This window comes from Anabas testudineus, chromosome 5, assembly GCF_900324465.2.
Source record: "Anabas testudineus chromosome 5, fAnaTes1.2, whole genome shotgun sequence".
NCBI classification, from domain to species: domain Eukaryota; kingdom Metazoa; phylum Chordata; class Actinopteri; order Anabantiformes; family Anabantidae; genus Anabas; species Anabas testudineus.
The window spans coordinates 26017821-26045806 of NC_046614.1; the positions used below are offsets into that span (position 1 = coordinate 26017821).

At 41.4% G+C, this 27986-nt stretch overlaps 1 protein-coding gene across 2 annotated transcripts in view; it reads left to right on the forward strand.

Moving 5' to 3' along the window:
* LOC113155071 (metabotropic glutamate receptor 7) overlaps window positions 1–27986 on the forward strand; it is a 213178-nt gene that overhangs the window by 45400 nt on the left and 139792 nt on the right. For both annotated transcript variants that reach the window (XM_033325996.1, XM_026349572.1), the window contains exon 2: window positions 15763–15979. In XM_033325996.1, the coding sequence (XP_033181887.1) occupies window positions 15763–15979 (217 nt within the window). The remainder of the gene's footprint in view (window positions 1–15762; window positions 15980–27986) is intronic.

A 27986-nucleotide genomic window follows, 5' to 3' on the forward strand; every position in this document is an offset into this window, starting at 1 on the left:
AAACTCAATGATTCTCTTTTTAAAAATGGTTTTAACTGGTTTTAAAGGCGGCTTTAAGGGTTTAATGTCCATGTTACCTGGACCGTCTGTAAGGGGGAGGAGTCTAGAACAGGTAGTACCAAACATGGCTGACACTGCAGCAGGTCCTGTGGGAAAGAAGGACGCTGAATGACCGGGACGCACAAAGGTAAGAGCAGAATGGGAACAGGTTCCTGCTGTGGTCCGGTCCGGTCGGTTGGTTTGTTTTGATGGACTCTGCATCACGTTTTCTTAGCATTTTATGTTTTTAGCTAACAGGTGGTTAATCTAGTTGTGTCACCTGCTAATGCTGAAGACTGTAGTTTAGTGGTTGAAGAAGGACTTTAGTTTAGTTTAGTCTAGTCTTGATTTTTTGGTTTGTTTGGTTTAATTAGTTTAGTTTAGTTTAGTCTAGTCTTGATTTTTTTGGTTTGTTTGGTTTAATTAGTTTAGTTTAGTTTAGTTTAGTTTAGTTTAGTTTAGTTTAGTTTAGTCTAGTCTAGTCTTGATTTTTTGGTTTGTTTGGTTTAATTAGTTTAGTTTAGTTTAGTTTAGTTTAGTCTAGTCTTGATTTTTTGGTTTGTTTGGTTTAATTAGTTTAGTTTAGTTTAGTTTAGTTTAGTTTAGTCTTGATTTTTTGGTTTGTTTGGTTTAATTAGTTTAGTTTAGTTTAGTTTAGTTTAGTTTAGTTTAGTTTAGTCTAGTCTAGTCTTGATTTTTTGGTTTGTTTGGTTTAATTAGTTTAGTTTAGTTTAGTTTAGTCTTGATTTTTTGGTTTGTTTGGTTTAATTAGTTTAGTTTAGTTTAGTTTAGTCTAGTCTTGATTTTTTGGTTTGTTTGGTTTAATTAGTTTAGTTTAGTTTAGTTTAGTTTAGTTTAGTCTTGATTTTTTGGTTTGTTTGGTTTAATTAGTTTAGTTTAGTTTAGTTTAGTTTAGTCTTGATTTTTTGGTTTGTTTGGTTTAATTAGTTTAGTTTTAGGTTTAGTAGTTTGATTTTTGGTTTGTTGGTTTAATTGTTTAGTAGTTTAGTTTTTAGTTTCTAGGTCTTGATTTTTTGGTTTGTTTGGTTTAATTAGTTGTTAGTTTAGTAGTTTAGTCTTACTTGTCTTGCTTGGTTTGTTGGTTAATTAGTTTGTTAGTTTTAGTTTGTCGATTTTTGGTTTGTTGGGGTTAGTCTGTCTATTTTTGTTGTTTGGTCGTTGTTTAGTTTACTACTTGGTTTTGAACTTTTGTTAGCTAGTTGCCAGCTGCGGTGTTAGCTGATTGTCGTGAGGTACTTGAAGTTTGGCTGGTTTGTTTACCATGCTGCCACTGTTAGCTACATGCTAACAGCTTCATATGTTGTTAGCTAATGGTGATGACTGACCTAAGCTAAGCTAAGCTAAGCTAATGTGAGGCTGCCAAGATACCTGGTTGTCTGAGCAGTGACTGCAGAATGTGTTAGTTGGTTGTTGTTAGCGTCTGATGTCACCTAGTGGTACATTTCCACTTTCCAAAGGTTGTGTTGAACCTTTTTAGTTTTGTGGGTCAAAGTCAACCCAGCAGCACAGAGAGTCCACCTCAGCCTGATGAGGAGTTAAACACCACTTCATACTAAAACCACGTCCTTCTTTCTTTCCTAGAACAAATCATTCATTCACTGAAGCACCTCTGAAAACGGGGGTTGATCCTTATAGGCCGGTTAGTCATTATATAAGTACTTCTGGTTGTGAGTACTAATACACGGCCTTAGAAATCATCCAAGATTCATGCTAACCAAGGAGGGTTAGCAGCAAGATAGGTACAGTATACTGACGCCCTTCATGCATGCAGCATGTAAGTGATCAGATTAGAATATAAAGGACAAATGACACCTGTTAGTGACCTGCAGCCACTGCCACATCAGATAACCCTAACACTATCCACTGCAGAGAACAGGGAATATGTTTTTCTGAGCTTCACAAACCCTGTGAATCAGTTCTTTACAATTCAGTCCAGTCTTTAGAAAGTCTCATTTTAAGAGCTCATTAGAGCTCACCAAATTGAACAGATACCAATTTTCTCTAAATGACATTCAGCAGCTTCAGATCCAGGAACTGCGAATACAACACAGGTAACAACCCGTCTAAAGCTAAAAGCCTTTACTTGGAACTCGTGTAGTGACTCCAACAAAAGTCAAAGCATTAAAGGTCCACAATGGATGAGTCACTTTGTCCTCACACTGTAATGTGAAGAGAAAGAAAAGGGTTTTGTGTGGTTGTGGTGTTTTTTTGATTCACACTCCGTGATTTCATGCTTAGTTGAGTTGTTTTCCCACCCAGTGGAGTTTTATAGGACGGCTGCAATCAAAATGAGACTTGCAGGTCAAAAACTGTGAATGGCTTAAACTGTCTGAAGGAGTCTTTTTAGAAGTCTTTAGAGACAGAGAAGAAAAGCCTGTTCTTCCCTATGTCATCTTTGTTGGCATCTAGTCCCTTGCTCTGTTTTATCTGCTCATTATAACGCACCTGTTTGCCTCAGTGTAAGCCCACAGAGCCCTGAGACACAGCAGCGTGCAGCAGGTGTTAAACATATTGAATGCAGAGTGGAGTGAAACTGAATTGACTGTGGCTCAATCAGGAGGCAGGCCGGCAGGGGACTGTAGGGGCGAGTGTATGAAAAATGGTCGCATGCAATTACGTGAGTGGGTAAAAGCTTCTCTTGGCGAGAGTCGGGCCTGCTTTGCACAGCATGCAACCGCTTGCATTACTTTTACACTTCTTAAAACTGGAAAATGGCCATGACTCAAGAGTTTGATTGAGCTCAAAGTGTTCTCACTTACACAGCAGGTGTAACACACGACTACTTTCATGGACAAAAAATAGGGCTGAACGAGCACTGTTTAAACTTTTTTTTAAAAGAACTACTCCCACAAACAGACTTCAGTCAGCACAGTAGATACTAATTTCATTAGACTTGATAAACCTCCGCTGTGGTTCTCTGAGAGCACATCCCTTCTTTACTACACGTCCATAAATCAGAGTTTATTGTAGCAGTGTTGTAAACAGCACTGATGTCACACTCTGCTGAGCAAATATGGCACATATGGTCATGATAACACTGTCATAACCTAATTTACCTACCTGCTGTGGTGTGTGTGAGACTGACACATCCTGACGTGAACAATTTAACAATCTAAAAATTCTTCCTAATGAATCCAAAATTATCTCTGTGGATCCTTCGGACTAATTTTACTATGGCTTCCATACTTTTATTTGTTTAGTGGCTCTTTTGATGGCAGTGATGAAATGTGGTACAAACATTTGCGTTCCCCTCAGAATTAACTGTAATAACGTGGGTGATCTACACATTTAAAACTTTGGTTTATGACCAAAGTAAATGTGAGTGAATGAGTATTTTCCCGCTCTACAAGCTGCCTTTCTCCTCATAAGAAGCACTTGAGCTGCTTGTTGGCCTTTTCATCATAATCATCGTGATATATTAAATGTATCAACCTACTCTAATGAGGTAATTACTTTGACAAATTAATACCTTAATTAGCAAAGGTTTCTTTTCCAGCACACTAGGTGTAGCTCATGGGTGGTATTAATACTAACTCCCCTGACTTTGTTTTTTGAAACATTAATGAGAGATCCAGTTAGTAGACGACAGCTTTGCATAGATCCTGAGGTAAGTCACTCCCACTCTGTCGCTCTGCATTTCTGCCACTTTTCTTTCTCGTTAAATGTACATTTCAGCAGTATTTTTTTGGAAAATGTTGTGAGATCATTTTCTCTATGGGAGAACTTTAAGGAATCCAGTTTCTGCTGTGTTGTTCTTCAGTTGTTCTGTTCACTACAGTGTGACTATACACACAGTCATGAGGCATCAAGACCAGAGACAATCACAGATAATTTCATCCAGACATTTACTATTTAGACTTTTATCTGCCATTTACAATACCAGCAATTTAACACTCCACTTCTGAGCACTGTGACGATCACAGTCCTGAACAAAGCGCCTCAGCTTCCAAAGCTATCTCTGCTCGTCCTGTGAACCAGCCATGGCCTGGGACTGTAATCTGTCTCTGCTTCAGCATGCACAGTGGGCAGGGGACCAAGCTTAATCTGGTCTGTGATAGCTAGTGAGCTAGCTGTGTCGAGGACGGACCGGCATCACTAGAGCAAATCGCTGAGGGGAGCTTCATTGTTGCACTGTTGTGTGAAGCAGCTATCTCTCTGAAACATGCCTGGCACCGCGCTGAACGACATTTAAAAAGCCCACAGAGAGCTGGAAGCTGTGGAGAGGAGTGTGTGTTTACTGAGAGCCTGGAGCATATCCACTCAGTACACAAGTGTTTCATTGCTGCTTTTAGCAGAATGCTGCTGCTCTTAGCGCCACTTTGCAGCTGAATGCAGTGAATTCACACCGTGTAACCGCTGGATCAATACGTGTGTGTGTGTGCGTATGCTTTGCAAGAGGATTCAAAAACCAAATGAATGAATGAGCTGCCATTTTGTTGATGATTGCTTTATGGGTTCTGGGCACACCACAGAGTTGAGAGCTGGATTTGGCACAGAGAGAGAGGGAAGCAGACGAGATCGAAAAAGTCAGAGGGTAAAAGAAATGCTGACAGAGAGAGAGGTGAAGACATGGAATCAGAATGAACAAAAACTCATGGAGCTGCTCAATAATCATAAAAGCCCACTGTAGAAAACATTGTCTTCTTGGTTCTTTGTCTTCAGAATAATTGTTTTATGACAATAAAACAGCAAAGAGAGGAAAACCTCCAGAATTTCCAGACGTGTCAGTGTCGCTGAACTCCTTGTCACAGGGAAAACAGCATGTTGGCCTTTGTAGCTCACCGGTTTGTACAGCATAGACCAACTCCTACATTTACTACTTACATGTATTACATTACACATGATTTGTACTTTTTCATCATAGTTCTGATAGCGGTAGTGTTGTACCAGCCTTATCCGATCCTGTGCTCTCAGGCCTCCATCCATCATGTCTGTGCATTCTTCCTTCCTGGTTTAGGTAACATTGGCAGCATGCTATCATACCCCTATGTCTCACCTGCGTTCTGCCATAAATCACTGAATCCATCAGGCCAGGTGCAGGCTTTTACCAGTCTGGAAGAATTATGAGAGGACGTGGAGATTGGAGGTGTGAACGAGCGGCTTCATTTGGCCCCATCCTCATACTGGATGCTGTCAAACCCTGTTCATCAGAGAGCATGAACACTGCGGCCCTCTGGGTACATGTGTTTAGCTTCTTCTTTGGTCATTGTGCATGTTGTGCATCATTCTGTGTGGTTGTTTTGCATCACCTTTTGTTGTGAGTCTCTTTCATTGATATTTTGCTGAGGATGCTCTGAGCCTTTGCCAATTCAGTATTCCATCCCTGTCAACAGCAATGAGCAGAATAAAAGCAGAGAATGAAAGACTGGTTCAATTCATGTACTAGACATTTGTATGTTCCACTGTATGAAGATGAGATTAGGTAAAGTGTTGGGCTGTAGTGCCAACTGTAAATGTTATGGTGTAGGAAGCCATGAGTTGCTCGAAGCTGAAATTCATTATCTCTGAAGTACTACTCAAATGATTTCAAAGCAAAATAATGTTGGAGCCCTTCCTCCTAGCTTCCCAAATGACCTAAATTAAATTATTCATTGTAACTAGAACTGTGCCGTTCAATTAAGTGAGGTCATTCAAAATTTAATTGGCAGCTCGGTCATTACTTAAAAGTTTGAGTGCGTTTGGACCCTTCACCTCAGCTCTCTCCTTCATATTCCCTCTCTAATGGCCTCTCCTCTCTTTTATCCTCGTCTTCCTCTGTTCCCCTCTTTCATCTTGTCTTCTCTCTTCCTCACCTGTCGTACAGTTTCCTCCCCCTCCACCTCCCCTTCTTCTCTGTTTCAGATGACAGTGAGGTGAGAATCGGGGGCGATGTAGGACAAATGAATTAACAGCATCAGATTAAATAGGATTACATCCACTCAGTGACAGAGAGGGGCTGGCTGCTCCTAATGAATTATGTAAGCACAAAGAGTCCTGACCACATTTAATGGCGTGCTGCTGAGCTGCTGCCATGACATTTGTGTGTGCAGGGCAGGAATACACTGTTAATGGAAATGCTCGGAAATGCAAGAGAAGCCATCTGTATGTTTTTATTCAGCACGATACTGTATGTAAAACCAACAAGGTCTGATTCTTTTCCAAACAGCTGTGGTGATGATTTGATCAGAATTTCTATTTTAGGTTGAATAAATCTTGTCTTCTTCTGTCTCTTTGTGTCTTTAAGCTGTAGTCATGTCTCCGAAGTAGTTTTCAGCTTTGTGATTAAAGTTAATACAAGATTGTGCATCAGTGTGGGACTGTTGTTACAGGTGAGAAGGTGAAATATGATCCACAATTTAAGTTGAACTAACACGTTGGTGAGACCGACTACACACTGCACTGAGTTTAAAATAGAACGAGATGTGACTTCAGAGCTCTCAGAGATGAACGATCCCAAAGTCACGAGCAGAACCGTTGTTCATGTCACAGAGCAGTGAACGCATCATTCATAGCCAGTCACAGTTCCAACTGGGCCACTGCTCACTGGTCATGAAGAACCAGTCCATTTGTCTGATAGACCACCTGGTACCACCTTAAATGTCAGTACCAGGGTAGATATAGAACCCTCTGTGTAGATGGCTCCGGTAGATGCTCCATTGGCTCCTGAGCCAGGAACATAAATCCATCAAACAGATGGATGTCACAACTTCAGATAAATGAAGGTTATTTCAAGTGTCAGGAAAGTGTTAGCTGCTTGGATCACAGTAGGGCTGAGTTCTACCAGGAAGGAACATTAATTATTGTATATAGTCCCCAGTTCAATAAGATGAGTTCCCTTGTCAAGTAGTAACACATGGGTACACTGGCAAGAAACGATGCACGCTACATCACATGTAGACAAATAGAAACCAATTCATAAACCATGCAACACATGTAGGATAATTCTGCCTCGCAGTCTCATTAACGAGAGGAATGTCAGAGCTCTCACCCACTGCTCCACTTTCATCCTCATCTCAAGTTACCAAACGGGAGGCCGACGGGAGGAGAAACGGCACAAAACTAAGACGAGGAAGATTAGAAGAGAGATGTGGAGTGGGCAGGAGAGAGGTGCATGAGGAGGAGAAAAGGGAAGATGAAGAAGTGAGTCAGTCAGCAGAGGGGGGTGTCAGACTGTTTCTGGTGTGAATCACCGTCTATCTGAATGCTGATGCACTGTTTTACAAATATAGAGCTAATAATGATGAACACATACAGTGACTCATTTAGTGACACATGAGGACATCACATACATTCTCATACACACACACACACACACACACACACACACCTAATCCAGAGAGAGTCTAACACCGTAGGTTGTTGCTGTGCTTCATTTACCCTCTACAGGCTGGAAAAATAACTGTGTGTGTAGTGTGTGTGTAGTGTGTGTGTAGTGTGTGTGTAGTGTGTGTGTAGTGTGTGTGTAGTCCGCGTGTAGTGTGTGTGTAGTGTGTGTGTAGTGTGTGTAGTGTGTGTAGTGTGTGTGTAGTGTGTGTGTAGTCCGCGTGTAGTGTGTGTGTGTAGTGTGTGTGTAGTGTGTGTGTAGTGTGTGTAGTGTGTGTGTAGTGTGTGTAGTGTGTGTAGTGTGTGTGTAGTGTGTGTAGTGTGTGTGTAGTGTGTGTAGTGTGTGTGTAGTGTGTGTGTAGTCCGCGTGTAGTGTGTGTGTAGTGTGTGTGTGTAGTGTGTGTGTAGTGTGTGTAGTGTGTGTGTAGTGTGTGTAGTGTGTGTAGTGCGCGTGTGGTGTGTGTGTGTAGTGCGCGCGTAGTGTGTGTGTAGTGCGCGTGTGATGTGTGTGTAGTGCGCGTGTGATGTGTGTGTAGTGTGTGTGTAGTGTGTGTAGTGTGTGTGTAGTGCGCGTGTGATGTGTGTGTAGTGTGTGTGTAGTGTGTGTGTAGTGTGTGTGTAGTGCGCGTGTGGTGTGTGTGTGTAGTGCGCGCGTAGTGTGTGTGTAGTGCGCGTGTGATGTGTGTGTAGTGCGTGCGTGCTGAGTAAAAAAAAAAAAAAAGCTTGAGAAAATGAGAGGTTGTAATGAAATCAGTGATTGCTGTACTCGGAGCTACCAGGGTCAGTGTAATTAAATGTGATTAGGACAGCCCCCCCCCAAACACACACACACAGGTCTTTGTTTTTATTTCTAACACTTAGCTCCCCTCATTGGATCACTATGAGCCGCTTTCTGTTGAAGAACGTGATTTGATTGTTGATATTTGTTAACTTTAGCCTTTAGCTCGCCACCTAGCACGATCTACACTGGTATCAGTCACAATACAGTAAAACAGATCTAATAGATGAGACACTATTTTCTGTCTTTACTACACAGCTTCATTGATCCCGTTGGTCATCAACAATAAACAGCCGGTTATCAGTATGGTTTAGTAAAAAGATGAGTTTCTTATCCATCCATCCACACCAACAACTAGCAGTGATTTTCTGGTTCATTAACCTGTGTCATAATGTTGATGCTAGAGGTTGTAACAACCTCGTGCACAGAAAACATGGATTTCTTAAAGGAGGACAGTCTCAGAGTGCTGCTATTTGCATCAGTATTGTGCACTTTTTATGTGTCGAATCTGAACACGGTAGACATGATGCACATGTTTAGATTAAGTTTGACTTGGTGTGGTTTGTTGGTGCCGTCATTTCCACTATCCAGAGTGAATCAGCTGAGAGTTAGTGTGATTTAATCCGGAACCTGCCAGAGAATCTTTGTCTTCTACAGTAATCCAGTGACGAGCATCCGTGGTTTCAGTGCAGGAAGGAGAGGGTCACTGATAATTCAGCTGCCTTTACTGCACCTGACTGGACCAAGTGCAACAGTTCACTAAACCCAGTCTGCTGACAGTATGCTTCCTCTTTACATCTGTAAAAATATTATCACTATCTCCCAAATAGAATTAATAATAATTATTAGAGAATATCTCCTTACATGCCAGTGAACACTGATCAGACACAACATCAGATGAATACAGATTATTTTGCTGATGCCCAGACTGTCTCATCATCATGTTCCTGTATTTGCCTTCTACTGAAAACCTGTATGATGACATTCTGACACATGTAAACCCCAAACACTCACATGTACACTTGTTAGGACCGAGAGATGCCCGTTCAGTGCATCAACACCAGCCTCAGAGCTCAGCACCATATGTTCGCATAGGCCCTGTCAACTCCATTTGGTTCAGAGATCACACTTCTAACGCTGCAGCAGATGTGGCCTGCTGGCTAATTAAATACAGAATGGAAAGATCTGTGAGAGATGCAAAGGTACAGTGGAGGGAGAGAAGACAACGCACTCTGATTCATTCATACAGTGTTTGTACATCACAGAGGAATCATCTGTCAGTGCTTCAGCTGCTTCAGATTACTCATAGTGTTGTTTAAAGGTTGGTTTGCTTCCTACTGATGATTGGATTTATTGTCTCTGTAGTGCTTGAAACTACACGTCATGCTTTCTGCGTGGACTGAAACATCTCAACAGAGGATGAACCCTACTGACTTCGGTGATTATGGTATCATTGGAAGTTAGTTTTGTTTAATTGAATCTGGATTACGATGTGAGTTGTTGTTGCGCCATCATCAGGTCAACCCTCTGATGTGATCATGGGTTATTTTCCTTGTGATGACAGAATCAGTCATTAGTGTTCCTCCTCAGCATCATGTTTGAGTGTTGTTGACATGGTTCCCTGCAGGTTAATGTACTTTGTGTACTTGCATCGGCCGAGAGAAATGAATATTTCCCGCAGTAAATGGTTTGAAGTCCCCTGTTCCACCTGTTTTGTATCCACCCCTGTGCTTTGAATGCCGACAGTGGGCTGTGACCTGTCTGACGACAAGTTCGGGCTGAACATGTAAGCCAAAAGGCCACGTGACACCAGCGATTCCCTCTGTCACAAATCATCCAGTGCTCTTCCCAGACAAACACGGTCCTTTAATAGACATGAGCGTTCAGCAGAAGGTCAATAACTTCAAGTCCTCTGCCATTGGAGGCTCACTAAATGTCAGATGGAAATGTCAATAAGTGTGTTCGGTGTATCACGGTGGTCACACAGACGGTTTTTGTTTTTTCCTTCCCCCTGTCTCTTTGTTTCTTTCTCAATGACTATTTTGTCATTCCACTCAGGCTCAGAGAAGCTTCAGGGCCCTCGGATGAGTTTTGGATCTCTCTCTGTTGCCTTGTTGTTCCAACTCTATAATTTGTCTCCTTTCCTCTTCCTGTGTCCCAGTGTTTCCTTCTGTTGCTGTCAGTCCCTCTGTCTTCATTGTCAATCACTTTCTCTCTCATTTCATCACCATCTGTTTTGGATCAATGCAGCTTTAGCCGCTGTCACTTTCCAGCTCTGGTCATGTTTGCCTCTCTCTCTTTCTACCCTGTGTGTCTCGGATCAATGCGGGGTTTAGCCATTGTCACATTGTAGCACAGGTTGTGTTTTATTGAAGCTGTCAAGGTGCTGACCTTTCCATGTCCAAGGGAAGAAAGAGATGCCAGCAGGTATGATAGAAGGGGACAGAGGAATGACCAAGCTCCTTCTGAATCTAATCTATCAAGAGGGCAGAGAGGTGAGGGTTCGGTCTGCTGCTAGATTTTAGGGTTTTGTCACACACAATTTATTTTTGTAGTTATCCCACAAGTCCTCGGCAACCACTGGTCGTATTTTGATTGTTTTTTTTACTCAAGGACGTGCAGATTCAGGCAGAGAATTATTTGTTACCTTCAGTGGTAGATTTATTTTCTGTTAATTCAAGATAAGAAAACAAGGACACATCTCGAGGACGACAAACCTTCACATGAGGTTTCTAATTTCTTAAGATTAAAAGTTCTGTGGCATAAAGGAGCCGAGCAGTGGATGAGAAACACTCTCTGCATATTTCTTTTATCTTTTAAAACTTTCCTGAGTTGGATTATGTTTAGTAAAGATGTTGTCATTCTTGTATCGTGAAGAGTAAACTGCTTCTTCTGGTTTGGGTTAGTGAGCAATGCTAATGTCTGAGCCAATCAAATATAAAGTGGTCATAAAAATCATATAAAACTCTATCTGTTGGTTTTATTGTTCAGTCTTTGGGAAGAGTAATGTATGACCACCTTAACACTGCCCAACAGTTTCACCATTTAAGTTGGATAGTGCACTATGTTCATTCCATTCAAGTTTTAATATGCATCAGAAATCATCTTATTGTTTTAGTTGGTAAAATAATCCTATTCATAGATAGTAAAATAATCCTCAGTTGCAGTCGCTCATGACTGTTGGTCTGTGATCACTGTGCATCAGCGGACGTCAACTGGATGAAATGTTGATGTAGCACAAGAATGAATCCCCTTTGGACCACCGTCTGTTACCTATAGACACGGTGCTGTAGCATCAGCTCAGCTCTTTGACTACAGCTTTGATGTTGGAGTGACGTCCTCCTGTCTCCCAGTACTTCACTGGGCTGTGTTCCTGTTTGTTCTTGTCATTAGTCTCTCTACCTGCATGTAACCTGAGTTTATTATAGAGGATTTCACTGCACGCAGGTGGCACGTGTCTCTTAATGACGCACAGTGGGACACGCTAATGGACAGTGGAGATAATGGGGATACGTCGTCATCTCTAATGATCCTGTTCTCTCTCTTCACTCAGTCTATTTTTATCCACTTTCTTTCCTTCATGTTTTCTCTGCCACAGTGAGTGACAGGTCAGTGGCAACACCCCCAGTAACTACTGTACTCCACTTTTCATCATTCCACATAGTGTGTGTGTCACTGCAACAATCCAAAGCTCTGAACGTGGGTCATCAGTGTGATTGGATCAGTTTGTCAGTGAAATGAAGAAAAGATGCTCGGCTGCGACCTCCCCTCTGACGAGCAACTGTGTCTGCTGGAGCCTGAAGACGTGGATGAGGTTTCGGCCACGTACACCCGCTGTGTGTCCATAAATATGGATGTTTAACATCTGCCGGGCCAGGCTACAGGAAGCAACTTGGACATGTTGAAGAGCTCCTGGAGAGAGCTGTAACATCACATCCTCAAATCTGCTGCACAGGTGGCTGAGGACATCGACTTTCTCTGATGACAGCTTCGAACAGCTGTTTTCAAAGTCTGACCAGCAACATGGCTTCACAGCGCAGTATAAACAGAGGTTAGGACAACAGTAAAAGACGCTGACTCAGCTGTTAATTTTTAACTTGCTGCTGTTTGAGGGATAATTCTGCTCTAGGTTGTGGAACTACATGGATCTGTATGCAGTGGCTTGTTTCTGTCGTGTTGCTGTTCTAGCACTTTGACTGGATCATTTCAGATGTAATGATTGTAGAGTTTTCTTAATGTTACGTTGCTATTTTATACTGATTCATTTATTTTCTACATTTCCAACTTAGCCGTCTCACAGCTATTTGACTAGAAAGTTTCTTTATGGGTCAAATTGGAGAGCGTTTCAACTGTTCTTACACCGTTTGATACCCATTATCTAGACCAGGGGTGTCAAACTCAATTGCACAGGGGGCCAAAATCCAAAACACACTTTAGGTCGCGGGCCGAACAGAATAAACATCTATTGAACACACTGAAACTTTTAAAACTTTACTTTTTTTAACATAAACCTTAAATAACTTATAATATTTTGCTCTCTATAAAAATATATCCTGTCTAAATTATACAAGTTAGAAATAAAGTAAACATTAAAAGAACAAACCTTCACATTTCTTTAATCTTATGTCATTTTATATAAAAAATAAACTTAAATTTTAAATATCCAAAAGATTTTACTCTCCATAAAAGTATATCCTGTCAAAATTATACAAATTCAAAATATGAACATGCTGCATAACAAAACCTGGAAATATAAATAAAATTTGTGCTTTTCAGCAATAACAAAACAAATCATTCAGTCTTTGCTCTTCAGTCATTTTATCAGAGCTGCATCTTTTGTTGTCAACAAGTTCGTTTATATGTTTGTTGTGATGTTCTGTGTTGTGGAGATTCTTAGGATGGACTGTAGGTTCTCACCAGTGAGACGACTCCTGTGTGCTGTTTTGTTAGTCTTCATCACTGAGAAGAGCTTCTCACTAAGATTTGTGCTACCAAACATAAACAAGGTTCGAGCCGCATGTGGACGGAGCTGGAGCATTTCTGCGGGAATGGAGTGAATAAACTGTGCGGGTCCTGCGGTGTCCCATCTGAATCTGCACAGGTGCAGTTTCCACATCGACGGCAAAATTCTTTTCTTGTTCGTCAAAGTCACCAAAGCTCCGTGAGAACTCAGTTGATCAGCAAAGTGCGTATTTGTGAACACCGCTGTAACAATATGGTTCAACATTACTTGGCATCTTGAGGACCAGCTTCATAATAACCTGCAGCATCATAAACTAGATTTGATTAAGGTGGAATGTGTTCGGCAAGGCAGCTGAAGCGCTGCATTATGGGATCTTATTGTGTTACCAGCACTTCATATCGCCGGGCCATTAATAATAATAATATAGAAATGATCTCGCGGGCCGGATATAATTACACGCCGGGCCGGATGTGGCCCGCGGGCCGTGACTTTGACATATGGGATCTAGACAGTCTATATGGGTTATGGTGAAGTTGATACTTCCTCCACCTCCTCCTCAGCTCACTTGGCTGTTATCATGGGTTGGATCTCTTTTTGTCATGAAGTGATGAGTTCCTTATGTACTTTCTGGCCTACTGCTAAAGTTTGCTCCCACTGAAGCATCATAATGAACATTATAAGGACTGATGAAGGCCATTTAATGGGGTGATTCAAATGTCTGTATTGTTCTGAAATTAGTACTAGTGGGTGAATTATCAAATGTTCTTTCTTCTTCTTAGTGACACTGATGTCCTCTCCGTCTCATGAAGAGACAGGCTAATGGCTACAGAACGTGTTAGTGCTTCCAGTAACTGTGATGAACCTGCCCCAGTTCTACATTCCTGTGCCTGAGAGAGAAAAAGGCCTCAACAGAGGCGAATGATGCAGGAACAGCAGGTGGAAGGTGTTTCTGATGTCTGCAGTTTTCATGCTGTGGGCTCTGGCTTCACATTCAGTCACACCACATGTGTGCATGATGCAGCATCTGTCCCTGCAGGCTACATGAGGTGGCCTTCATGACATCTTGAGTCAGAAGCCATAAAACCTTAAACATGTGGCAGCTTCATTTCCAGGACACATACCACTAAAACCCCACAGTTTGGTAGAGACCTCGGGCTCAGGAGCTGTGCTTTGTTGCAGCAGCTGCATCGCCGCATCCAGCCTCATTCTGACACAGTGGCATCATCAGGCCTTCAGGTTCCTTCATTTACAGGAAATCAGTCTCGTTCAGCACATGGAGGGATCTTTATGATACGGAGTTACATTTTAGAGAGGATTTCCAATTCAGTCTGTAAACTTATCTTATGGGAATCTGTGTCTGAGAAGGGACCAAACAACTTTTTTGGTTTTAGTTTGTTTTCTTAGTAAAATCTGTCGGAACATTTTCCTCTTGCTGTGTAGCTGCTGTAATCCAGATTGGAGATAAATTCAGTTAAAAATGCTGACTTTATTTATTTCTTTATTTATTTTAGTTTAGACCGTAGTGGAAACAGTCAAACAGCAAATACACTGAAATATATGTATTTAAACTGAACATAATGAAGAAATGGAAAACAGATCAGTAAATAAATACAGCATACAGCATTTAACCAGAACCTTAGCCAAAGTAGCTTTGGTGGCCTGAACCAGACAGGACTGTATATGTGGACTGGTGTCCAGATATACCCCAGCCCCTCTGTGCACAGTATATGGCAGCTTCCTGCTGTCGGTCTGCCTGTTTCTAGCAGGAAAAGTGAGCGTTAAAGCAGAGACACCTGAATTCTTTAAAAGCATCAGATGGCTTTAAATTGATTTTACTGTGTCTGTTTTTAAGTAGATTGCGTGTCCCCACACTCCTAAATCTGTTGTTGACATTGATCACCACAGTTTAAAGTGAGGTCGATGTTAGAGCTCAGAAAATGCCTCTGGTAGAAACTGAGTATGGAAAAAACAGCCAGTGCGAAGAAGCAGCTGATTATGTTCCAGAGCGTCTCTAAGTATCAGGAAATGTTTGTGCTGTAAATGCTGTTTTTAAAATTCCAATTTTCTCTCAGATCTTTCTTTATTTCCCTTTTTGGAAACGTAAAAACCAAAAATAATGAGCCCTGTGTAATAAAGTGTGGATTAACAAGTGTTTAACCTTCTGCAGAGCTGCGCAGCATTAGCATGCATCAAACTTTGAACCCGTCCATAATATGAGCGTGAGCTCAACTCTACCCCCAACAGATCAAAGGGTAATTGGAAGAAATATCTAGTGAGGGGATTTGCAACTTAAGGAGTTTCTCTGAGGTTTTTCTGGAATTTAATAGTTATTGGCCATTAGTGGAGACCTAGGTGGGCAGAGATCAAATAATCCCTGACCTCACACAGATTTTGTGTAATTGGCATGACCACCTTTTAGTCTGTACTTCAAGGAAACACAGAATTTGGATTGTCACTGTTAAAGTACTGAACGCTAACATTGATCAGCACTGACTATGCTCTGAAATATGTCTTGTTCTGGTGGAATACTGAGCAAAGACAGACTTTTATTTAGCTTCTGTCTCTATCACTCACGTTCTAAGATTGGTGCCTGTGAACAACCCACAAATCTGCAGTACTAGATGGGTCCTAACTCCTTGTTTCGTCTCTCCCCCTGTAGATCCCTCAGATCAGCTATGCATCCACAGCCCCGGAGCTGAGTGATGACCGGCGGTATGACTTCTTCTCCCGAGTGGTCCCTCCAGACAGTTTCCAGGCTCAGGCCATGGTGGACATCGTGAAGGCCATGGGCTGGAACTATGTTTCCACTGTTGCATCCGAGGGCAGTTATGGAGAGAAGGGGGTGGATGCCTTCATGCAGCTTTCCAGAGAAGCAGGTAAGAACACGACTGTAGGCTCCCAGATGATCAGAAACACCAGTTTTCTAAATTCCTTACTATATTTAAATGTTCACACAAAGACTATGGATGCACAGGACGTTTTTCTCTGGAGAATCTGAACCCACGCAGTCACCTTCTAACCCATAGTTCTTCAAACGATGAAAAGATTGTTGGGTACGTGGATCTATGTTCCTCAGTTTAGCTGCCCACAGTGTCAGACTTTGAAAAGTACCATATCAGCACACAGCATCACACGGCGAATTCTGTCTGACTAATGTAAATATGGTGCTGGTCGAACACTCGACACTCAAACGTGTGTTTCTGCATTTCTTAATGTCGGCGTAAAAGGCTGCACATGAAAGGAGCAGATTTATAGTGTTGGATAAACTGTTGAGTCACACAAGCTTGAGAGGGATTAATTAGAGTTTACAGTGATGTTGATTGCTCTCTGAATAATCTCAGTGACATTTAGAGCAATCTGATGACTCTTCACAACTCACCAGTCAGGAGGTGTCCTGACATTTATGTGCTGCAGTTTTTAGGGGATTATTAAAGGACACAGCGCTGCCAGGGAGCACAGCGGACACCCAGAAGCCTCTTAACTGAGCTAACACCAGACTGCTGCCAACGCTTCACGTGGTTAGGGCCTTGATCATTGATCTGTGGTGCTTTCTGAACAATGATTTGATAAAATGAATTGCACAGCAGTTGTTCTCAGTGTAACCTCAAGCAGTGCTCGCCCCCTTTATCCTTTGCACATTTGCTTTGTGAAAGGACTGTTCTCTGTTTTAATGGTAATGAGCAGATGAAACAAAGGCCGAACTTTCACATGTTGGAATTTATTGTAAGAACAACACTCTAAAGTCCTATTTACAATCAGTCTCTGGTCAGATTATGATGGTGCTGCATACTGGACATGATACCTGATGCATTTACAACAGCACAGACTCCACAGTCTGTTTCTTGGAGTTCTCTTTACACAGCAGCACATCTGATCTTTATGTGAAATGTGACTAACTACATCTGTGGAGTACATGTAGTCAAATGAAAAGTACATTTTTAAATAAAATGTAGTGGTGTAAAAATATAAAAGTGCACAAAGAGGAAATATTTAAAGTTCCACAGTAACTTTAACCTTCAACAACATAACATAAGGAGCTGCGTGAGCATTAGAACCACACCTTCATATATTTACACTGATTTGTTTCTTTAATTTCATGGATTTCATTGTATTTTCCTGCTGATGCTGGAAGATGGAACATGAGACTCCTGTTCATGAGCTCGCTGTGCTGTGTGAGCGGCAAGGAGTACTCGGTATTACAGTAGTATTACCTTGTCCAAGTCTTAGGGGTTAATTTCTACCATATTGGCACTTAAAGGACTGTCAAAAAAAAATCCTTAAGTCAATTCCTGATTAATGAAATATTTCTTACAGACGGCTCCATGAAAAGCAGTTTCCACTTTCTCAGCCGTAGCAGAAGGAATCATTCTGTTCTGTTCTGGACTCTCACAGACAGACTCGCCGTCAACATTTACTATTTAAACATGACGCAACAAAGTTGAGCCGACCATATAGGCTGAGGAGGCTGCTTTAGAAAATCTGTAGTCCTATAGTTCACACGGACATGGACGTTGTGTTGAGTCCTGAGCTCCTTTTAGCCTCAGGATGTTTTCTGAATACTGCTCCTGATTCTTTAGTAAGTGTAACAATGGCAATGGCAACAAAGACTGGATTAAAAACTGTGGTGTAAGCACATTAATATGCCCACATCTGTGAAGGACTATCACTATACTGAACTCTACAGACCTTGTTCTGTATAGTAGGGTTCCATTGCTGCAGAGGACTGAGTGCAGTGCTATGTGGGGGCCTCCAGATATCAGAAATAGAATATGATAAATCCAGAAGGCCTGCATCATTAAGAGTCTGCTCATTGTAAAGATGATGTAGTTGCTCCTAAATCCTCTTGTTTGTGATGCTATCCAAGAATAGGTACTATGCCGCCTTAGCTGCCTTTCAGTTGATGAGTATCTGATAGAAGAGCTGTGTGTGTGTGTGTGTGTGTGTGTGTGTGTGTGTGTGTGTGTGTGTGTGTGTGTGTGTGTATGTGTATGTGTGTGTGAGAGAGAATGATGTAGGTTTTTCTGGGTTATCTGCAGATTTGTGACTAATCCACCATGTATTGATTGCAGGAGGTTTCTCCTATCAGTTGACAGACACACACCCACGTGAAAACCCTCTTACACACAGTAATGCAGGAAGGACACATGCAGAGTGATCAGTCAGGTGGTGGGAGACTGATTATCAGGAAATAGTTTGGGTCTTATCTGTCTTCTCAGACTTGTTTCTCAGTAATTTGACAGTTTGATGAACTGTCTGGATCCACAGAATCCCCGCTCACTGTATCCCTGTACATCAACAGTATCTGGGATATTGTCATTTGGACCTCCGATTGTGAACAGCTTCCCACCACTTTCACCGTCATTGTAAATTCTGGTCAGTGAAAATTTGCCAACGTGGTAATTGTGACAAGGCCTGATGCAGATGAATCGCCCAGCAGGTTTTTCAAAGTGTGGTTGCACAGAGCGGGGGATTCTCATCTCGCAGCTTCCTTTAATCGATCTGCTCACTGCTCCTGAATCCATCATACAGGTTTAGACCCAGACCACTAGTTTTCATTAATTACTTATTATTTTAACTCAAAGAAATCATCTTTACTTAACAGTTATCCAGACTTCAATACCCACGGGCCTCAGCTCCTTTTCCTATTGACACAGTCGACGTCTGAATCGGGGCAGCAGCCATTTTTTTTATTATGGTTAACTGAGGACGTCATATATATATTTTCTAACACAGAGCTCCAACTGTGAGTCATCAAACATCGTCTGTGGCAACATGAATAAGACTTGTACTAGAAACACATCTCACACTTTCTACCTAATTTGAAAGTGATCTCAGCTTCCTGCCAGAAGCTGAGCTGTTAAGAACATCAGTGCTGCTTATTGGGCTTCATTATAAAACACGTAGCACCTCTCAATCATATAAATATACATTTCTATGGTAATGCTTTACCTTTAATTGGATTCTACGTAATGAGACACAGGATAGACACTAAAAACACTGTTTTCACTGCAGAGGAGCAGAGGATCCGCGTCTTCCTGCCTTTTTTATTTACTAAGTCCAAGATGTTAAAATAGATCAAAGTAGATCAGAAGGTTGATTCTTTCAGCAGCTGAATCTTTACAACGTATCTAGGCTGTGTAGACACACAGTCACAGTGTAAAACATCTTTTCTTCTTGTTCTTTTTGCACAGGTTGACATGGAGACACTGTTTTACAGTCAGGAATTTCTGAAAGTTAAATCCCTGCAGATGTGGTTTGAGATGAGAACTAAATCATATGTTACAGAACATTCAGTATAGTTATACTGTTGAAAACTGTTGAGCTTCCCTCTAGTTGTGTGTACGCACACATGAACTCAGTTCACAAACCTCAGGACCCTTTGTCTGCTTCAATCCCAACATTTAACTTAGGTCAAAGTGAGTAAACGCAGTTGACAGCTAAATCTCTATTTCTAGCCTCTTAACCCAGTTTGTGTCTATTCAGTCAGACTGATGTGTAAAGTAAATCTAACAGCAGACTTTTAGACCTGGTCAGTTTGTCTTTGGACCTGAAATAAAACCTGAACACAAGCGAGCAGGAAAATCTCGAGTCTCAGAGGTGCTTTCTGATCAGGGGTTTTTATTCTGCTGCTTCCTCAATAGAGGCACATTTCAAAAGAGCCTCAGGAACCTGCCCTTATTATCTCTGAATCAGCAGGATGGTGAAGAAAAATGCTGTGCGATATTTGCTTTCTATTCCTTCAGAGGGTAAGAATGCTGACTGGGTATCCGGGCCCTTAATACCACCTGAACTCAGTATTGGCAGCACATAGCAGGAGGGAGTAACATCTCTGAGCTATTTGCCATGTGGAGCGTTTGAGTGCTGGTTAAAAACGCACACCAGGCATCAACAGCTACCTGCAGCAAGTATTTGCTTTAAATTAAAGTGTTTTCATAGTTGGGTTTCTTGGATGATCAATGCTGAAGCATTTTTCTTAAATTAGACATTTAGACACAGAAAGCTGCAGAATATCAGTTTACTACACTGCAGGAAAGGCAACACAAGATCGAAGCTCTCACTACCTTTTTAAGCTGTTTAGTTGACATTTGGGGGGAAAAGTCCTCATTAAGTGTTTTTGGAATTAGCATTAAAGTGTCCAGTTCTGTGAACCTGTGGATGCACAGACGGCTAGACAAAACGTGACGATTCCCAGACAGGTTCTACGTCTAAAAGGTGCAGCTTTCTTTCTTTGAACGTAGTGAAGCAACTAAAGAAACAGACGTTGCCCTGGGGAGGTGGTGACCAGTAACAGCTGGATTAACTACAAGCAACGGCAGCTTTAAAACCAACTAAGAGATTACTTGTTTACTGATGATTGATGTTTACTGGTAGCTTGTTGTGTTTCTTCCAGCTTGAAACCAAACAGAATTTTCCCTCATCTGTCAGTTCCTCTCGTTATTTAACTCACTAATCATTCTGGTTTTATTACACCTGTGTCTGTGATGTTACCACCCTCTGAGGTGAAGCTTCTGCTGCAGAAGACAAACAACTCAGTTTTTATTTGGAATTTTTATAGTGAGAAGAGGAGCTGCTGAAGTGGGGCAGTGAGAGTCCAGCCAAAATCTTTAGATTACTGGAGACTAACCTCCTGTTGGTCGCTGGTGCACCAAGAACATGTAGAAATCCAGAAAAAATATGACAGTTTTCCCAGGGGGATCAATCAGGGATCTAATTTTATTAAATCCGTCTCATTAACTGAACCCTTAAAACAGATTTTCAACCAGGTTCTGCAGAGACTGAGCTGATCAGAGCTGATCTTAATTAACAAATTGATATAGAACAGCTTTAAATATGCTGTGAAATTATAGTTAATGAACCAGGAAAAGGATTCTTGAGCCTCTTACATATAGTAGCCTGCGTATCCAGATTGTGTATGGAGCTGATGTTCCCAAACAGATCTAGTTTAATGATTTTTAATTAACACTAAAAGAATGTACAGAATGTCCAGACGTACCCAATAATGTCCAAAGTAAACTTAAGAATCCAGTTGATGTCTGCAGCCACGGCCCACACAGTGTATAGACCTAATTAAATAAGAAACTGAGCGGCTGAGATGTATTTCTATTCAGAAACATAAATAGGAAATAGAAATAGGCTCTGCAGAGTATGAAGATCAGACTGAAACAGAGTTAAAATTAGATTTAATATAGAAAAATGTGTCGTCAGCATACATGTGACAGTCCTATTACAGAACAGTCACGAGAAACTGTAATTAGGTACATTTTGGAAAAACCCAGCGTTTGGTGAACTGTGAGCATGTGAGTAAACTGAATCTTCAAAGGCATTTAAAGTTTCTATAGCTCAGCTGAAATTTAAAGCAAACCCTCCGAGTGCTGCCTGGAGAGGAGTCGTTTTCTGTTATCTATCTGGTGACGTTCCACAGTGGCTCCTCATCATCCTCTATCTTTTTCTCAAACTGCCGTCCCCTCAGCGTGTTTATCTCTAAATTCATTAGGCTGGAAGCAGATTAGACGCAACACAGCAGCTAATACAGCAGCTAATGCAGCATCTAATTTGCCTATTTGATTACCTGGGAGTCCCGGATGCCTCCACCAGCCATTTATTAGTCTCTTTTGCTTCCACAAACACAGAATAGCGACACATACTTATCCCTATAGTGGAGCTGCAGGCTGGGGGAGGGAGGGAGGGAGAATACTAGAAATTAAATGAGAAGTGGTTTCACTTTACTTCATCAGACCACGATGTGTTAGCTGGGGAATGATAGCTAGTCTGAAACGGTTCATGAAGAGATCCGTCAGCTGAAGGAAACGTGCGGTGTTCAGGTTTCTAGTTCATCGCTGCACAGACTGGACGAATGTTTGCTCTGAGCTCAGCGGGACTCCATTCATCAAAATAACTCTCTCCGATAAATTTTCTATTTTGAAACACAAATCCATTTCTTCTCTTCTTTCTTCCACACAGCTCAGTCGTAATCACAGAACAGCAATCATTCTCCATCGCACTGACGTTGACTGATCTCTTATTGAGCCTCTCTCCTCTCCTGTGCTTCATAGTGTAAGCAAATCCTAGATTTGATGTTGACTGATTCCAGAACAAGGGTGTTAAAGAGAAGTTTAATAGCATCCTGCAGGCTGCAGGTTTGAGTCAAAGCAACATTCATAGTTCAGGAGTGTCCACTGTAGTAACATTTCAAGAGGCAGTGCTGCATTAGCTCAGCATCAAGGACTGAGATGAGATTTAGATACTAGTGTGTGTGTTAATGCGTCTAAATAAAACTTGAAGAAGCTGCTTCGATTTAGTTTCAGTTCAGTGACATTTAACATCTTATTATCATCATTATCATCAGGACACATGTTAAATGAACTTCACATCAAGCTCCACACACTACATGTGTAAAACTAGTTGTAGCTGCTACCTGGTTTTAAAACGAGTTGTTTAAAGACACCCATCACAGGAGGCAGCATAGTTGGCGGTCATGGCTGTTACGGGAAGGTGTCTACCACGTAGATAATGACTCACTCAGTGATTCATCAGCACGGCCGCTGAGATTTGTGATCTGTGATTTTTAGCTCCTGGGGAACAACAGTAAACCGGAACATTGGGATGGGGCCTTGGCTCAAATACTCCAGTTTTCTGGGTTTCTCTAAATGACAGACAATGATCGTAACCTTGTTTTGTGTGTGAATGAGACGTCGTTATGACCAGTTGCATCCATTTTGTCTCCAGATAAGACGGTATCTTTTAAACCAGCCTGTATGCCATCCTTCAGATAAGTTAAGAGGCTTAAAATGGAAGTCGAAAGACTGGAACTAGGATAAAGTAATGTAAGGCAGTCGAATGTAGTATTTTCCATGGCGTCGACTTGCCTGTAAAACAGAACCTGAACCAGCACAGTTTGAAATGCATTGCAGGGACTGGAACTCACTTTAGAGATGATTTATTTCAGGGTCTTTCTGTGATTAAAGACACCAAGGTCACGTCCTCGGTGTCTTTAGGATAAGAAAATAACAAAGATTTGGTGTTTCCTTGAAGTGTGACGGTGGCCTTAAAGCAGCAACTGCACCTCCAAGAAAACACAAAAGTCATAATTGATCGCCTCACTAAACAAATCCAGTTTAGTGAGGGGAAACTTGGACTGGAGGGTTTTAAATCCCTGATTGCAGCTCTCGTTTGTATTTTACAGAAGGCTTTGAAACTTAGAGCTACTGTATGTACATGCTCAGTAAAGCCTTATATATCAGTTCATACCCCACACTGACAATGCAGTCATATCATCACATATTAGTCCATCCATCACCCTGACACACACACACACGCTGCTCTGCTCCTCCTTCATGCTTCGTGTTTTTCTACTCGAGACTTTCTGAACTCATCTGATCAGACTGGGCTCAGTAAATGATTTTGTTTTCAGGAAAACGTTGGTCGTAAACGAACGTCATCATTCAAAAATGGAAAATGATTTTAAACGGCATTTAAATGGCTGGGATTTGTCCTAAATTAGCTGCTAAGTAGTTCATTCAGTCTATCACCCTGTCCCTGTGGACTGTTTTCAATGATGCAAGGTTTTTTAAACAGCTGATAGGATCCCAGGATTCGTAGCTTTTAATGTCGCATGTAGACACGTCAGAAATATGTTGCATATGTCAATGATGGCTACAGCTTGCAGCACAGTAGTCAGCAGGGGTATCTGGTCAAGGTCCGATTAAACCCATGGCTAGTTAACCCAGCAAAGCTGCCAAACAGTAACTCACCACTTATTTTCTGCTGCTTTCAGCTCTGTAATCCTTTATGTTGTCAAGATGCAGGTGACTGGTCTCAGAAATAAAACCTGAGCAAAGCGTCCAACGTGTGAATCCATCTGTCCCGACGTCATAGCTGTTACAGAAAAATGGTGCACTAATCCTGCCTTGAACAGTCAGTGTAACATGCTAATGAGAGTTTATGCAGATCTTTTCTGTTTGTTTCCTTTGGCAGCTCACACAGAGCTGGAGGAGAACATTTTTTAGTAATTTTTATTTATTTTAAAATAGGAGTGTCAGCAAACATTTCGATATATTCAAACTGAACCTCAGGATAAAATCTGTCAAACAAACTCTGTTTGACTGTAGCAGCCAATTACTTTGTGTTCAACATCAAACACAGAAGCAAAACCTGCCACAAATCGAACCATTTCTTTTCCAAATGTTTCCATTCTCCTGATGCCATCGTTTTAATCGTCCTTTGAGACATGATGCTGAATTCTGATGGATCTCTGAACATGCTGACAGTTTATAAAACTCAGTGACCATCTGCTCCATTGTTCATGGGACTGCATATAAAGACCCATCCAGCAGCCATAACTGGCATTTGGATATGTGCAGTATTTCTTATTACACTTGTTGGTTATTTATTATTATTTCAAAGCCGTTGGTAAAACACATGAACTCTCAATGTCCTGCTTTGTTCAGACAGGTTGTGTCTTAGTGAGTTACACAAATGGGACTTTCTACAGATGTGTACCTGTGTTTGCCAACATCACAGGATAATTTCATGGCTGTGAGGTTCTACAGCTTCTCCTGCAGATTTTGTGTTCAGGTTTTTGGCCTCTTGACGATGAATGAGAGATTGTTATTATCCCGTCTCCCCTGAGGTAGAACTCCAGGTAATGGCCTCAGCTTTGCCGTTTGTTTTGCACTCAGTCAAATGAAAACCACACTTCGCCACTTGTCTACCCCTCTTTCTGCTCCTGTTTCTTTTCTTCCACACCTTCTCAGTTTCTCTCTGCCTCGGTGTTTGCGCTCACTAAACACACTTGTTTCTTTTCTTTCTCTTCTCCTCTGTCTCTTACTTCCCAGCTTTTGTTGTCTGTACATTTATTCTGCTGAAATCTGCCATTTTCACTTCTTACCACACTTTTCCTTCTCAGTCTCAGTTTCTCATTCATCCTATTTCATTTTTGGCTTTTCTAATGTTTGCTCATCATGCATAAATAGTTCTTTTTAATCCCTCGCTGTGTTAATACAGGTTTAGAAATTGTGTTTTTACTCACTGGCCACCTATACAGTGGATTTAAATCCACATCAGTAACAGGGTACAGTCAACTTTCTGCGTTAGCTGATTTCCTAAATGTCATAGAAACAAGGAGCTTGGGTACTGTAAGAGGATTAGAAAAACCAGGAGAACTCAAATTCTTTGTCAGATATAAATGTACTATGGTGCTTGGAAATGTCTAGACCCTTTTGTCACATTTCCAATTGTCTGTATTTCTTATTTCTTATAAAGTTATTTAAGTAAACTAAGTAAATAAAAAGAGGAGCCTAAATAAACAAATGCAAAATTTATTTAATTTATGTAGAAGTGAGTCATCGCTCAAATAAAGGAAATTTCTGAAGACTTTAGAAAGAGTCGACGACGCTCACCAGGCTGAAAAGGGTTGCTCAAGAATTCCTGTGTGGAATCCATCAGTAGACCAACAGAAACCACAGGGAGCAGGTGTGTAATAGTTCAGGAGATCACAAGGAACCTCAGAGTAACATCCAGGAAACCAGGCCAGGCCACTGTTACAGTGGATAAGATATGGTAAATGGTAAATGGTCCGCACTTATATAGCACTTTTCTACCTAGCTGGTACTCAAAGCGCTTTACACTGCTTCTCATTCACCCATTCACACACACAAGCACGCACACATTCACACACCTGACCTGACTCACCGGGGGCAACTAGGGGTTCAGTATCTTGCCCAAGGACACTTTGGCATGTGACGTGGCAGCCGGGAATCGAACCACCAATCCAGCGATTGGCAGCAGTGAAGGCCATCATCAGGAGAACAACAGTGTTGATATCAGCGCCGCAGATCCCAAAAAAGAACATTACTGACCATCTACAGTTTGTTTGGGGACATGTGGAGACCAGAAGCTGCTGGAATAAAGTCTGAACCTGATCCCCACTGTTAAACCTGGTGGTGGCGGTGTTATGATCTGGACGCGCTTTGCTGACACTGGACCAGGACGACTCCTTATCAGTGATGGAGCTGTGAATTCTGAGTTTTATGAACAAATTCTACTGGTAAATGTCTCCATCTGTGAACTGGAGCGCAACAGAAAGTGGATCGTGATCGGAAACACTCAAGTCATTCAACTTAGAAACTAGAACTTAGGAACAATTCATCTTAGAATCATGTTTGAGAGCTGTAGGTATGTTGGCAAGGGTAGATTTACATCAGCCTACATCAAGTTAATAGGAAATGGTGAAGTAAACCAGAATCACAATTATAACTATCCTGAAGTTCAACCTTCAGTGCAGGGCTACTGAGGGGCTAATAATGCAGTTCTACCTCTCATTCTCTTTCCCTCTCTGTTATTTTTTCTTCTGCCCTAGAGAAAATGAAAGAAATGCTGGTTGCTGACTATCAGCACCTCATCAAATGTTCATTTCTCCGGTCAATAACTGACTCTGGCGCCTTTATTAGCCTTCTGTTAGCACAAAGATTAGAGTGAGGATCTGCTGTTGAGCATCTCCTTTCATTAGAAGAGATGAGGAACAGCCCTGGACTCATTACAAATCCAGAAGGCTGTACGTGTGTGTGTGTGTGTGTGTGTGTGTGTGTGTGTGTGTGTGTGTGTGTGTGTGTGTGTGTGTGTGTGTGTGTGTGTGTGTGTGTGTGTGTGTGTGTGTGTGTAACTGCATTCATTCACATTTAGTGTGGCTAAGAGAGATATTATAGATGTTGGAAGACATGATCAATGAATTTGTCATTTAATCATCTTCATCTGCAACACTTACAGGAATGTAAACAACGCTGTGCTGATGTAGAGGTCGTCACACTGAAGGTGAAATCATACTGAACAGTACTGTTCTGGAACAGCTCTGGGTTACAGAAGTCTATCATCCAGAGATTCATATTACAGTTTATGGGTACGTCATGTCTCTACACAGCTGCTAATGGTACAACAATCTGATCTATACACTTTTTACACCATCAAAACAAAAAACATTAATTATAGTATGGACACAATATATTTGAATTATTAGGCCCCTCAGATGTGAATCTGTGGACCACTGATTTAATTTAAATTCCCAATCTCACGCCTTATATTATATATTATACACTGCCCATCAACAAAAAAAGTCACCACCTGGATTTAAATTGGCGAGTAAGTAAGAGCCTCCCACTGGATAATTACTGCATGGATAATTACTTTTCAGCTGGTAACAAGTTATTTAACTCTAACTGATGCAGTGAGTAGCTTCTCATTTCTTTAACGACCATGTCTGAAGACACATCCTGTGGTCGTGGAAAAGATGGTAAGAAGTTAAGTTAAGTGATGGGAGCATCAGCGTGAGAAGAGAGGTGGCTGAAGAGATGCCATATCATGCCTAGTGTCTACTGTACAAGCCTGTGGGGGCAGTGCTATGATCTGGGGTTGCTGCAGTTCAGGTGGTCAGGTCTAGGTTCAGCAACGTTATCAGTCCAAAGAATGAGGTCAGTTGACTACCTGAATATACTGAAGGACCAGGTCAGAGTCCAGACCTTAACCCCACTGAGAATCTTTGGGAGGAGCTAGAGAAGACTCTCCATCATACATGGTCTTGGCTAGAGATTGCCACGCGGTGTCTTTGAGTCTTAACTCAGTGACATCTGGAAACACATTCTTAGATTCAGTCATATCAGCATCATTACATCTGTCTGTCACCAATAAACAAGCATAAACCTGCTTGGAAAACTTCCATAAAGAGGTTAACTTACCTAAGAATCTTTAGAATCACAGTGAACTAAAAAACAGGAGCTGATCATAAATAATTCAGCTATTTTTAAATCTAAACTTTAATCAGCTAGTTAATGATAAAATTCAAATTTGAAAGTTTTGAATATTTTTTAATTTACTATGCAAATATTTTCCCTG